The sequence below is a fragment of the Linepithema humile genome, chromosome 5 (genome assembly GCF_040581485.1).
Source record: "Linepithema humile isolate Giens D197 chromosome 5, Lhum_UNIL_v1.0, whole genome shotgun sequence".
NCBI lineage: Eukaryota > Metazoa > Arthropoda > Insecta > Hymenoptera > Formicidae > Linepithema > Linepithema humile.
In genome coordinates this window covers 29,214,721-29,229,736 of record NC_090132.1, presented here as the reverse complement: position 1 = coordinate 29,229,736, position 15,016 = coordinate 29,214,721, and the positions used below count along the sequence as shown (strand labels likewise).

General features: G+C 32.6%; 1 protein-coding gene across 4 annotated transcripts in view; it reads right to left on the bottom strand.

Annotated features, from left to right (window-relative positions):
* SLO2 (slowpoke 2) overlaps positions 1 to 12,510 on the bottom strand; it is a 175,797-nt gene extending 163,287 nt beyond the window's left edge. For 3 of the 4 annotated variants that reach the window (XM_012377196.2, XM_067356043.1, XM_067356044.1), the window contains exon 1: positions 8,185 to 12,510. In XM_012377196.2, the coding sequence (XP_012232619.2) occupies positions 8,185 to 8,630 (446 nt within the window). In that variant the 5' untranslated portion in view covers positions 8,631 to 12,510. The remainder of the gene's footprint in view (positions 1 to 8,184) is intronic. The other variant, XM_067356045.1, reaches the window with a different exon arrangement.
* Between the last annotated feature and the right edge of the window lie 2,506 nt (positions 12,511 to 15,016).

Genomic DNA, 15,016 nt, shown 5'->3' with positions numbered 1-15,016 from the left:
ACTGAGACAAACAAATTTCTTATTGCTTGAAAAATTCACAAAACTCTAGAAACTTCAATAAAATTATCAAACTCAAAATTCCTGTAATTGTTCATTCCAACAAAAAACAAGATTCAATTGCTTTATATCATTTTTGTTAAATAAAGTGTTTCTAGATACCTTAACATATGCATTTGAGATAAAAATGAGAGACAGCAATATAATAATTTTGCTAAATAATTCAATTTTTACTTAAATTTCGAAACGTGATAATAAAACAGGTCGTCGAATTATCCGTATTACTGCAGATTGTCATTGTCATCAGTGGTTTTAATAAAGTTATTTCAATAATATACCGAGAGAATCTTTTAATGAGACTGCAGTACGACACGAACGCTTCATTAAACTCTTAGAACGGCGGAAATACAATTATACGTAATATTCTAAGCGACAGACATATACGAATTGCAGAACACACGCTTTATTCTATTTCTATCATATCGTAATAATCATTTAATAAAAATATATCCAATCTTTCTCTCTTTCTCTCATTCTCTCCTCTCGTTTTTGAAATATAATAGAAATATCAATATTTGCATCAAATTTTGCTTTGATGGAAATAAAAACTCCTAGCATATAGCAAATTAATCTACAAAATAATTTACAATTATTGATTTTATAAAGATCCAACAAATTTACTTATAGATAGATGAGAGAATTTTTATCGCACAAACAAAACAAAAAGTAGTTTCAACAGACAATGATGAAAAATCGATTATCTTGATTATCTCGATTTTAGAGATAATTGCAAAGAAAGATAAAACAATATTCATTAATTCAACAAAAGTAACATTATCAGGTTGTGATAGAATTACAAGAGAAAGTATAAGATAACAATCTCAAACATTCTAATAATGATAGCTATCGATTTCATCTTGAAATTTGAGAAATTTTACTAAATTTAGATGCATAAAAAAGTAAATCTTATCGCTTCTAATCATGACAAAATAAATTATTGTCTTATTTTTTAATAAGTAAAATAATATTTCCATTTTTATATTACATAATAGATTGAACAGTACTTAAAAAAACAAACCACAAAATTTAGATACATTCAGAAAGAATTTAGCACATTGCTCTAATAAATTATTACATATCTGTATGAAAATCTAAAATATCTGTTATTGCTTTTCTATTCAAATTGAATATTATTTGTATTCAGTGAATATATGTAATTTAGCATTGTTTATCTGATATAAATTTATTTTTCAGATGTATCATTTTCAGATGTATTTTTAGCAGATATCGCCATGTATGATCAAAATTTGTCAGTTCTAGTATTAAATCGTACTACTTTATTTTTTAAAGAAAACTGCACTTGTTAAGCATTAACGTGAGACTCTTCGCAAGCTCAATGAGCTTTCCTCATACGGTCGGTAAGGTAGGAAAGAAAGCTCAGATTGTGATGGAGATTCATGCGGAAAAAAGCTCATGAGGCATCTATCTTATCAACACAGAATGCTCACGAAACTCAACGAGTATCACGTTTACGCCAAACATTGATGGAGCTTCGCTATAATAACTTACGCACTTCCGGCCGATGATAAATTATCATCGCATGAAAGTGATAATTATTATAGTCACATGCAGCAACGATAACGATCAATTTACATTGCAGATTTAAATACTTTTATTTTCAATTTTTTCACAAATTTGTCATATTTCTCAGATAAAATGTAAAAAATATCTAACGCCTAACAACTGGCAATATTTACGATATGCGTTGGTTTTTATGCGTTAATAAAATGCATTTACTAATAAATATTTAGTTTTAAAGTAATCAATACTTATCTTTTCTTTTTTTATCAAGATTACATCTTTGTAGTTATTTATAAATGTAAGACAGGTATTTTATAATGCCTCATCAGTACGTGAAGAAAAATAAATGCAAATAAACAGAGAACACTTTGTACAAAAAATAATAGCTCGCTCAAAAGCTACTTGAAATAGAATGTTATGGACTTATACTTTCATTTTTAAAGATATTACATCAGTTGCGAAATATAAACATCACGCAGCAAAATTGTAAAATTTATGACATTTTTGTATTTACTCCACCTACGAGTATATTTTTTTAATAGAAAATATAAAGTAAATATAAATATATAAAAACAAATATACTAGTCTTTTAATCGATAGAATAAATAAAATAGAACGCGTGTTTCTTTATTGAAAAATTCAATTTTTGAGATTGCAAGATATACCACACGGACGATATGATAAAAATAGTTTTTGTTTTAGTCGAGACACCTCTCCTGTAATATCTTCGTGTATCTAATATTGTGTAAGATACGTGACGAGTAGCTTTATGTGGAGTATGTTGTATAAGAAGGTAGCACGCTCGAGTTATACGGTTCGTCATCCGCGGCATAATCGACAAGGCATCTACCGAAGTACTTCGCGTAAGTAATGTTATTAAGCAAGGCTTCAGATTTAGAAATAATATAGGGGAACTGTGTTATCCGACAGAATGAACACGGTAAACGGCGAGATATGAACGAGCTGATAACGTCAATAAAGATAATTGAGAGATATTCTCTCTCTCTCCATGTTGAACTCTCAGCACACCTCGAGATATTAATTTCAAATATTTTCAATAAACACTACACGCTGTTAAACAGCTTTCAGCAATTTTTCAAATTCGTTTGTGTAAATTTCAACTGCTCACATGTGTATCGACTCACAGAGTTACTTTGACAAACTGTAGTTTATCAGCCGATCTGTCGGCTTACCCTCACGCGTCACGTTGTTTATACGTCAAACTGCATTGAGACACACGTGAGGCTATAATGCATTAGTCATGTTGCCCGATTGATCCTAAAACCACGAAGGGATAACTATTCTCTCGAGATGCAAATGCGTTCGAGAGTGAGTGCTTTGCGAGTCACATGGGATCCTACTTTCGAGATTCTGAATCAAAACTGAGTGACAATCCGTAATAACAATGTCAAGCAGGATAAAAGGATGGGAACGGAAGAGAGATCGTGAACCTCTGATATTTTCGTTGCAAGTACACAACAAACTGAAGGATGCCTGTATCGATCGATCTTGCAAACTTGCTTCCGAATTTCAATACAGTTTTAATGCCAGACTATTTTTATTCTGACCAAATCGAATAAAATGTTTATTAACCCTTTTGTGATCAAATTACATATTTTTCACTCGTGGACTGTGCTCGAAACTAGAACATATGTTAAATAAGTATTTTTATGTCGCGCTTTCTTTTGTTTCCGAAAAATATTACATTAAGCAATTGAATAAAAAAATTGTAAGTAAAAAAAGTAAATAAAACACACGCAAATATATTTCATAAATAAAATATAAATATCTCGTTGGTCACAAAGGCAAGCAAAATTCATTTAACAAAGAGAGACATCCTTCACGGTTTAGATTTCTAGACGCGTTTTCCACAAACAGAAAATAATTAGACCAAATGTAATTGCTCATAAAAAGCAATGTTGTGACCTGCATACGTTATAAAATAATAATATTCATATTCACATTTTTAGTTCATAGAGATCTATTTTATAACATCATAATTATACGAGAATTTCATTTTTATTAGAAACGATTCACTTTGAGACCCTATAAAACTTAGTTTCAACTTTGCTATTTTCTTTACTAACAATAAATACATTTATTTCCTTTATATCTACCTTTTTATTTTTGCAGAACCTTTTCCAAAAACATCTGGATAATACAATTTGCATGCGTTAAATTTTGTCCGTAAAAAATTTCAGCATGGTAATCTCTCGAATATTTTTTAACGCATTTTTTGTGCAAAAGCGACACATGTCCAAACACGGCATGATGTAAGCCAGAGATTGGATGTTAAACGATATTCACCACAAAGTACCTAAACTCCGCATCAGAGATTATTCTATAAAACAGCTAATTCACACAACCTTCTGTGATATGCAAATTTGTACAAGGTGCTTCATGAATAAGCGCAAAAAATTTGTTTATATTATGCTCGTATATGTTATCTCTGTTATACATAAAGCGATTCTTTTAGTGATGCACTTCTCACAAAAATTGTTTGCTCCTTGTTTGATAATTTATATTTGAAAACGACAAAATCATTCTTTGCTTACTATAATTGCAAGATCATATTGAATATTCTATGCAATACACACACGTATGTATACGTTTATTGGGTGCTGTATTTAGCACACTTTGTATATCACATCGATACATCGATTTGGAGAAATTCAATACGACTGGATTTAGTTCGCTTTCCGCTCTAGCCAGTAATATCGTTGGTTAACATTCTATTACTTACGTGTAGAGCAGAATTAAAATTGTAAGAATGTAACAACAGTATGGAGTTGCACTTACCTGAAACAAAAAAGTTAAGATATATTAGAAAGATTATTCAATGAAATACAAAATAATGATAAGTTCAAAAATTAAAATAAATTAATACATTAATCCACTACGAAAAATTTAAATAAATTAATAATAATAAATCATAAACATAGTAATAATAAATTCATGTAAGTAGTACTTTAAAAAATTATTAATTTAATCCATTCTTAACAACGTGCAATAAATTAAAATACAGATAAATAATTTTATCTTATTAATTTAATTCCAGCTATCTTCATTTTAATTCCGTTAATACTTCGCGCAGCTGGGCACCCTACTTAAAATTATATTACTAAAAATTAGCATAATGGTTCAACTGTATAAATGAGAAGAAAGCTGTAAAGACTGAAATACTCGACCACTCCAAAAAATCTCGTTTTAATCTAACAACTCGGAAAAGGCACTTTAAAGCTTTCCGGTCTTTACTTCCACCTGAAAGCGCGACATAATGACTTTTTTGCGGTTAAGAAGAAACGGAAAATACCTTTCCCTATCCGTAAAACGTATTAGGTATTAGGTATCCGTAAAACCTTTCCGGTCCCTAATACGTTTTTAGAATACTCATCGAGTGATACCTTAGAGTTTCTTCTAAACACACTCAGAATTCTATCATGAAAGACAAAGCGGTGAACACTCGAGCAAAATGGCGCTACTTTCATGCCTGAATAAGTCTAGCTTGTGTACGATATAAAATCGCTCGAAATTACTCCAGTTTCGTCATTCCAATGGAGTCAAATTACTCTCCGGAGGGATACAAAACACACAGGACAATGTAACTGCAGTTAAAGTAAAGGGATAAGCGAAAATGGTCGCACATCTGTTTTAATAATACGTATAACAATGATAAAGCTGCGGATTTTGCTACAGTTACTTGCTCAAACGCGAGTTAATTTCGGGTTACCGCTATAAATTCTAGTGTAATAACTAAAAAATGCTCTTAGGTTTGCTTTCGAAATATTTACGATGTCGTACAAAAGGTTCTTTATGGCATTCAATAGGAAAACGATTTTTAATATTAATGTCTGAAAAATTGTACTGTTCTGTATTCTTTCTGATATTAAAAATTATTGCATTTCGAAATTTCATAAATTATTTCACACACGCATATTGGACTCAAGTTGAACATTTGCTAATATTTATGTTTTTATCGATTTATGAATAATACCATAATTCATGTATAAATTTTCAGAATAGCTGCCTACTATATTATATAATTGCATACACAGATTATTATGAAAAATAGATATGTTTTAATAAATGCTACATTTTTCAAATTGAAATAAATATCTAAGATATTCAAATTATTTATTGCACAAATATCTACTTTAAAAGTAAAACATCCACAAAATGATAAAAAACATTATCGTATATTTAATTTAGCAGAACTTTTAAAATTTGTATGAAAAATACAGCCAAAGAAATAATTTATTTCAGGAAATAAAGTTGAAATAACTTTGCCTCCATCCGGTTAAAGTACTCTCTTCAATCTTCGTTTCTTTAGAAAATATTAAGTATTATTTCATTATAACATAATTTACAACTGACGAAAAACTTAAGAGGTAATAATATTATTTTAAGATTTTGTTATTTCTAATAAAAGTTAAGATATTTTTAACATATAAGAAAAATATGTTAGTATTTCGAAGTTAATATCAATAACTTATAAACATTTAGCTATTATATTTTTAGATTTTCTTTCGTAGATTGATGTATGAATATCACGAATGTCATAATTCATCAACTATTTGCAAATTTAGTTGTAGCAATGTACAACATTTAGGCTTACATATCGTGCGACATAAAGTGCACTCATGGTTTATTCCTCGACATCCCATAGCAATCACTATTGGTTTTCGATGAAATGACCGTACATGCACGTTATCGACATTGATGGTCGATAATCGAAAGCTTGTTCTTTGCAGGGTCGTTTACGATGCACTCACGAGACAAAGCAGATCAGCACTTCAATGAAAAAAGCTGATAACGATATTATTAACCTCCCATAACACTTTTAACATTTTTATTTAAAAAAATAGTCGGGCCACTCGTTCATTTTATTCATATCAAAATTTATAGATATTAATAAGGTCACGATCCTTTTATTAACAAGAAAAAATAAAGTAATAAATTTGTTTAAAGAAAAGATCTAAATAAATAGTAATACTCTCTCTCTCTCTCTCTATATATATATATAATATATAATATATTAAGATATATATAATAAAATTTAAACAACAATTTTTTTTAATAAATAGAAGAGCTATAAGTAAAACAAAAGATAGGAACGTTAGTGAACGAATCGAATACGTATTACGTTTTCGTATTTAAAGATATCATAATGGACATAAAACTTATAAATTTAGAATATCATAAATGTCACGTCGAGAAATTAAGTGTGCGAAGTAATCTGAGTTTTAAAGATGAGTGATTTTTCTCGCGTTCAATAGAAAATTAATTTCGATTCAGTGAATAGATATTGTGAAAAAGATTGTTCGAATGCAAATAATGCATAAAAAGAGATAAAATTATTCTGCTAAAACGATAAAAAGAAATAAAAGAATTATAAAAGATATTATTATGTAGAGTGTAATACATAGAGATTTATACATAGAGAGAGAGAGAGAGAGAGAGAGAGAGAGAGAGAAAATCTAACTAAAATAAATAATATAATAAAAAAAAATGTCTCCACGTCTTAAAATAATTAAAAAGAATAGAATAATATTTTGTATAAATCTTTATTTCCAAGAAGAATGATTTTGAAAATTATGCAATCCTTGCAACACTTGTTGAAATTCAGTCTATAGAAACGCGAATAAATATAGATTTCGTATTTACATAAAATGAAATAAGAAAATTTCATGTAATTAAACTCATTTGCAATTCTACTAAAGAAAATCATTAAATTTTTAATTTCACATAATGTTTACACTCTAAAAACCACTTATACTCTTAAAAAAATTCATATTTTATTATATATTAATCGATTAATATAAATTAATTTAATTTTTTGGAACATTTTTTTGCATTATTTCATTAATCTTTAACACAGTAATCTAATTAAAGTTGAATAATGTCACTTCAATAAATACATTTAACTAACTTTGTTAAGAGGTAACTTTATAAAAATTTACATAACTTTGCAATATTCATAGCACGTAATTATATGGCAATGCCGAGATAAAGGGGTTAATTTGCCGTGTAAATCCGCATAAATTTAAAAAATGGATTCAATCTCCGGTTCAGCAAAATCATGTTGCTTCTATATCAAAGTTGTTTGATGTGAATTCTATATTAAAGTTACCTGACATGAAAAGACAAGTTTATGTGTAATGTAGTATGACAATTAAATTTGAAAACTATTTAACAATAAACTGTTAACCGTTAATTATAAAATAAAATACAAATTTAATATTCAAAAAATATAAATTGCTTTCAAATTATATTATATCAAAACCAAAGATTAAAAATAAATAGAAATAAAAAGATGTTTATCGATAAACAGATTTCTTATTATAAAATATTGCAAATTTTCTATCGTATTACTCATTATTTTCCTAAAGAATCATAAATTCTGCTAGATAATTTAAATCATAATGCTAAAAATATCCATCTATCAGTTAAAATAACTGCATTGAATAATTCTGAGGCGCGTTATGCATCTACGCAACTGCAAAAAAATATGCCCATCTTGGAAAAAGATCCGAATTCTCATAAAAAAATTAACGCGCCCGAGTAAAGTTACGACTAGAATTCGCACACGGGACCAGGTTAACCAACCTCTCGTCCCTGAACGATGACCTGGACAAATCGCTCCAGGCACTCATGCTCCGACTGCGTCTCCTGCAGGACTGCTGCGGCGTCAGCAGTCTGCTGCTGCTCCTTCGCCTGGTGGACGCCAGATTCTCTGCTTGGAAGTACACTCTGGGCGCCTTTTGCTGGCATGCGTTCGGTGGTGTCGAGGTCGGCGTGACCGCCGTCGAGGTGTGGAGTTCCGGCAGGGCCTCGTAGTCCCATGCTCTGGCGCCCATATCGAGCAGGGGCACCGACGAGGCGGCACCGGAGCCGCGTAGTGGGTCCCGAGGCTTCCGGTAGTGTAACAGGGCGAGGAACTTGCAACACGCCGACTCGTCCTCCCTCTCCCTCTTTTCTTTCTTCGCTGCCGGCAGCTTCACCGTGAAGCAATCGCAGGACTTGCGAAATCTGCCGACGATGCTCGGCCACATCGTCCCTTCGAACACATCGTCATGAATCTCCTTCGATCACTCGGCCGAATAGTTAGTTAATTTATTCAAGTACCAGCCAGCACGACGAATAAGTCCAGAGAAATGTATAAGTGTCCGTCAATGAGGGGAGAGTTTATCTTGAAAGACATCATCTTGGCGAGACGTTATCCATCACCGTGGTGATTAATTATAAAGGATACCGAACTATGTGTATCTTGTTCACTTTTTCTATAATATAATGTTGCTCCTTTCTTCCATTAGAATGTTAATGCTTACGTGACGTAATATTATCTTGAATATTCATTGAGCACTCGTTCTGAGTAATGCATTAATCTCGTAGAAGTATAATTTATTTCATTATGTAAATACATCTTTTGCATTCATTATGCTTAAAGACGTGTCGTCCTCAATAAGAATCCAAAACTTGCTTGATATCGTTATGATAAATTAATAAAATTCTTCCGCTTTCACGTTTTCAGAAGACTCGTGTTTCAAAAATGCCAAAGAAAAATTCGACAAGAATATGGCGCTGTTTGCGAGGTTGCGCAGAATAAGATTATGAAAAGAACCACTTTTCGTACCTTTTAAAGTCGTTTCGCTACTCGTAGAAGCTAATTACAGTTTAGGCAAAAAGTTTTTTTTATCTCAGTAACGAAAGCAATTAGAAACGCGCGACTGCAGGTAAAGCGAAAATAATTTGACGAAAAAGCTGTGAAAGTAATTTCATACGTTTCCCTTGTGTGCGATAAAAGGGACTCTCAAACAATCTGAATAATTTCGACTTTGTCTTCGATCTAATGAGTAAATTTGCGTCGGAGGGAATTCACAAACGGTTCCGCAAAGGTGAGAGAATTACCCATTTCTCAATTCCTCTATTCTTTGATATGATGGATATGATGGAAGACGATACTTGTGAATGCGGTAACTTTACGAGGTAATTTCACTTAACTATAAGTACCTTTTGCCTCTTTAAAAATATTGAAAATTGTTACCGCTATAATTGATATTATTTTATACGTTCTTAGGGTTCATAAAAACTCCCCGAAAACTACAGAACTCTGAGCATTAGTCTCTCCTATGCTAATTTATCTAATGATTATTAATAATATTGATAATCACTCTTAAAAGCTGTTTCTCAAAATTCTAAATTCTAACAAGAATTTTTAACAAGTTACTTGCAATACGTAATAATATTTCAATGTAACAAACAGGAGCTATCTAGGATATTTATTTTTCCCATTAAGGATATGAGGATAACGATCACCCAAAATGCATCAAAAAATATGAGACAATACCAATCCTGTTTTACTCGATCATTATTAAGCTTCGAGTAGCGAGAAAGACAGTTTCATGAAGTTGCACAACTACCTCCAACATTAAGTGACACTCGTGTTCAGCGACATAATTCAATGTCAATAACAATAACGATTAATCGAAAATAACGGCGGAATCGCGTAAATTATACACAACAAGAAGCATATTCGACAACTCCTTCAGAATTGTTTTGTATTGATTTCACGGGATATTTCACGAGCAAATTTGACGTGAACATTTTTCACAATGTCAAATGTCATATTTTTAAGCATCGAAAGCTGGAAGAGTTTTTCGAACTTGTACGATTAACGAAGTTTGTCTTGACCTTATTACTTTATATGTCTATTATATGTCACAAACTACTTGAATTATTAACGAGTGCAACCACACGCACAACAAGACGCGTAAAAAGTGCGTAAAAGAACATTGGAACGCGGTAATACACTTCTCATTATCTTCCGAAAAAAGTATTTTGTTCGACCAAAGTGTCACTAAGATACTCTTCGAGATGATGAAATAATGTCTTATAAATGCACATCAACGCTCTGATTGATCGTGGCTACCGCCACCGCAACGGTGACCACATAAGCGTCTCGAGACACCTCGTTCGCACGGCACGTTTCCATGTGACCCGGATGACGTCACATGGTGTTCGAAGGTCACGGTTGACAGATCCTTGCAGTAACGGGAAGGCGCTGCTTTGCAAGTTCCGTGAAATCGAATCTTAACATGCCGATGATATTACATCGGTTCACTTAACGAACTCATTAAAATGCCGCTCGTATCTATATTTATCTATATGCCGCCCTATATTTTAACCTCAGTTTTTCAGAGCGCCCTTTAAATTTCATTCATTTCTGTAATCGCTCTAGTCGTTTGTACACTTGCGCAAACAGCAGCAGAATCTATAAATCACCTGCTCTTTTTTGCCTCTTAGAACTCCGAGATTCAAGATGCGGTAAAAACAACACCGTTGCCCCAGATACTTTAAAACCTTGTCGAGGCAACAAGACAAACAGGATCACATAGGATCACAGCAGAGCATCTGATTCCTTATATCTTCATATAAATCATGTTCAGAGCACTATAAAGCCACTCGTTTTTTTTTTCTAGAATCTGCTTTTTGTTAACAATGAAAGCGCGCTCTGTTTGATTAAGTTTTTTTTTTTTTTTCACACAAATAACGTCTCCGAACTTTGCAATAATTTTTCACGCTTCGTAAATATCCCTCGAAATTCACACATGTCAATCAAACGTCCAGTCATTTAAATTCTTCACGAATCGAATTCCTGACGTTGACGTGGGAACGTCCAATTCTCCGCATATTTATTTCCCGCAGAGTATTTTCCGATATTCATCAATAACAAGAATGTTGAGACTTCATGTCCTCGTTTAGATATCAATAAGCTGCGATACTCGACACAGGTGGTAGCGTCTCACGAGAATAATGTTCCATTGTCGGTTCTAGAAGCAGTTGAGGGAGGATCGTTATCCACCTCATCGTCCTCCGATTCGCTGCACTCGGGAACAGGCGCCTGCATTGTCAAGATCTCAACAATATCAGGATACGATAAAATTAGCCTGCTTCGCAATTTACGGGCCAAGTTTCTGAGAAAAGGACGAAGAATCTCCGGCGCTGCAACACTCGCGATATTTGCTAACCGGTGTACGCTAATCGTCCCACCAACTGCCGTTTGCCACCGTCTGCCACCGATGTGGGATCTAACGGGTGTCGCATCGTGTAAGGGCAAAATGCCGCATCGTCCTTGACATTCGACGTACGCGTCACTCCTGAAGGAAGTCTTAATCACACCCGGAAGAGGTTCTAGAGCAATTTCGGCAAGCAGTCGAACGATGAATCTAACTATTGTCGCCGCCTCGCACACGATCGCAGAATGAATAAGACGTAAAACAGACACAGGGGAAACCGAAACACTCTCATGAACAATGTGTTTCTCATAAAGAATGAAATGGCGGAGAGCGAACAACCGGTCGTATTATCTCAAGCGATGGCGGCTTTTTCGCCGCGTGAGAGAGGAGGCTAGCTCGCAGCTCACTATCCCGTACTGCGGTACACGCTAGCGGTTTTCACTCGCATGCCACCCCCTCGCCGCCGACCTTTCAGCCCCCGTGTTCCACCCTTTCTCTCTCGCTAACACCATCAAGCGAGCTCTCACGCCCTCCCTCTCTCTCTCCCGCTCATCCTCTCTCTTTCTCCGTCTCTCTCCTCCCACTATTCTCGCGGGGGTAATCGCTGTTTATCTCACTCGCTCCTCAACGTTGTCTACCTCCCCCTCTTCACCGCGTCCGTCGTCGCCGACGTCGTCGACGTCGTGAAAGGGCGCGCATACACGCACGTGGCGCCGCCGTTGTCAAGGCGACTGCGCCACTTTGGGATACATCGAGGATCTACTATATCTCCCATCATCTCAACGTGATGCTCCTGTCATGTCCAAGTTTCTCACGGACCACTCTCCTAAGTGACGGATGCTTGCGGAGCATCTGAATGAATGGTAATGCTCACGCGATTTATCCACCCTTCGAAGATGATCGTGTTCTTAGTTTCTTCGTCGTCTTATCTCTTGAAAAGACGGATCACCATCTAAAGATATGCAGATATCTCGTCGAAAAAGAACTCACGTTTTCGTAAATCCGTTTTTTTTTCCTCTATAAACTTTTATCGTTATTATAAAAAAAAAAAATAATGCAATGTGATTACAAAAGACTGCATTTAATTTTTTCGTAAATAGAATCATTTACGTTAGCGACTTTTAACCAAGTACTTGTTGTTAACAATACATAGCATTGCTCTATTATTTTTTAATATTTTACTAATTAAATTATCTAATATTTCATTTGTTATTTATATCTCCTAAATTTTGCGAGTTAAATTCTTTAAATGAGAATCCCTGTTCTAATGGGAAAATAATCTGCGCTCTGTTGAAGATTTGCGCACTTTTCGAGAGCAGTATGTTATTTTAGTATAACGTAATAGGATGAATGGATAGCTCGGAGAGACAGCATCGATTCGCACCGGGAGCCAAGCCAAACTTGCGTGACGGGCTTGCGCTGTAACGCGAGCGGAAACCTCGGATTCTCCAGTGTGCCACGTGGTTTACCCTGAGCTTGCGTAATAAAAAGTATGCGCGAGACTGAGATTTGTAATGAGAGCTTCTCATGCTATTTATAATCTCACGCCATTTTAATGAAACCTCATGCTTGTAGCACGGAATGTTTTTTGTAAAAAGTTTCAAACGTAAAAAATTAGATGTCACGTATAAAAGAATTATTTGAGTTCGTAATACGAGAAAAATTTTTAATATATATATAAATTTTTCTTTTTTTGTTAATATAAATACAAATAAAACTTATTATTTCAAATAAATAAATTTTTTAAATTTATTTTTATTTAAGAAATAAAATAGCTTGTCAAAATAAAGTTTAACAAAATTGCGAAAAGTACTATATAAAATGTAATCATCACATTGGCGCTCCTCTTTTCATTTAATTGGATTTTTATCAATTCTTTGATAAATTTAAAATAGAATTTTTAATCTAAATAATAAATTTGTTTAAATAAAAATTCTTAAATTGTCGATCGCAAATTATTAATAGATAAAATCATTTATGTCACGATTGTTTTAATAAAAAAATCGCTTTAAGATGATTAAAGAAAATCATAAGTAAAAAGTGCAATAAATTTAAGTGCTTTGTACATTAAAATTGTTAAAACACAAATCTGCAATTATCATATACGTATATGTATATGCAAATAATAATGTGATCGATCACTGATGTAGTCAATAAGATTTGGAAAATATACCTTTGCACACATAAGATTTCATATACTAATGCAAAGATAAATAACAAACGCGCAGAATATACACAGCTTCATTTCGAAAATATATTGTTCCTCTGTTGCACATCCATTTTTTCTGACAGCAGATAAACTACATCAATTGCGCTAATGGAAAAGCAAGGTTATTCTTATACATGAGATGTATAGCTTCAATGATACAAAATAAATCTTCAAAATTGATCGGCTATAAACGATTTAACAGCTACACCGATGCAATGTTATTTTACTTTATTGTATGCAATACTGCCCATATAAAAATAATATTTGAACAAATACTGTGATAGCACATTTTGCAGATTTTTCTACAAATTTATTATTACTAGTTTAATATAATGCATGAAGCATGATAGAAGCATAAAACTGAAAATAAGATTGAATAAGCTAAAAATAACGTAAAACTTTTAACTTGCAAATAATATAACATAATTACCAATAATTTATTTTTTTATTTTGATTTATTTTTTATTTTGATTCATAGAAACAATATTTTCCATAAATTGTTTATACCATACAACAAAACATTAGTTTACTACCAACTACTGTAATTACACAGCTGTAATTACACGAACTTTTATCGCTAATTACAGAATACAAGGCATTTATACGTAATATATAAGCAATGCTATTCAGGATTTAATTATCCCAAGCAACTGGAAGCAATTCAATGCATGATAAATTTGGTTTCTATATAGTAAGTCGCTTTCTGCGTAAAGGGATTAGTAAATCTGAATTTCATTAATAACTTCATGATTTCACGTGCAACATAAAAGCAACAATTTGAGAAAAAAAGACCATCTTAATGTCGAAATTTATTTAACTCAATTCACGGTTAGTAATAAACATTCACAAAGAAAAATTTATATATGAAAAATTTATAAATAAATACTGAAAAATACACAAAGTTAAAAAAATAAATAAAAAATAATTATTTAATCAGGGACTTGCAACTGTGTATCTATTGATCAAAGATATTTTATATTAGAAGCATAATATTTAGCAACAATCGGCGTAATTATGATTATATAATTTAGCAAAGTATGTGATGAATAATTCATTAAAATTTATTTGAATTTTTATGATCTTTTAAACGTCCCCGTAAGATTAAATGGTACAATATAATAAAACTTTTAGCAGACTTTCTCAAAGATACTAAAAATTGACGCATTTCATGAATAACAAAGTGAATTGCGCGAGATTTGACTAAAAACTCGGG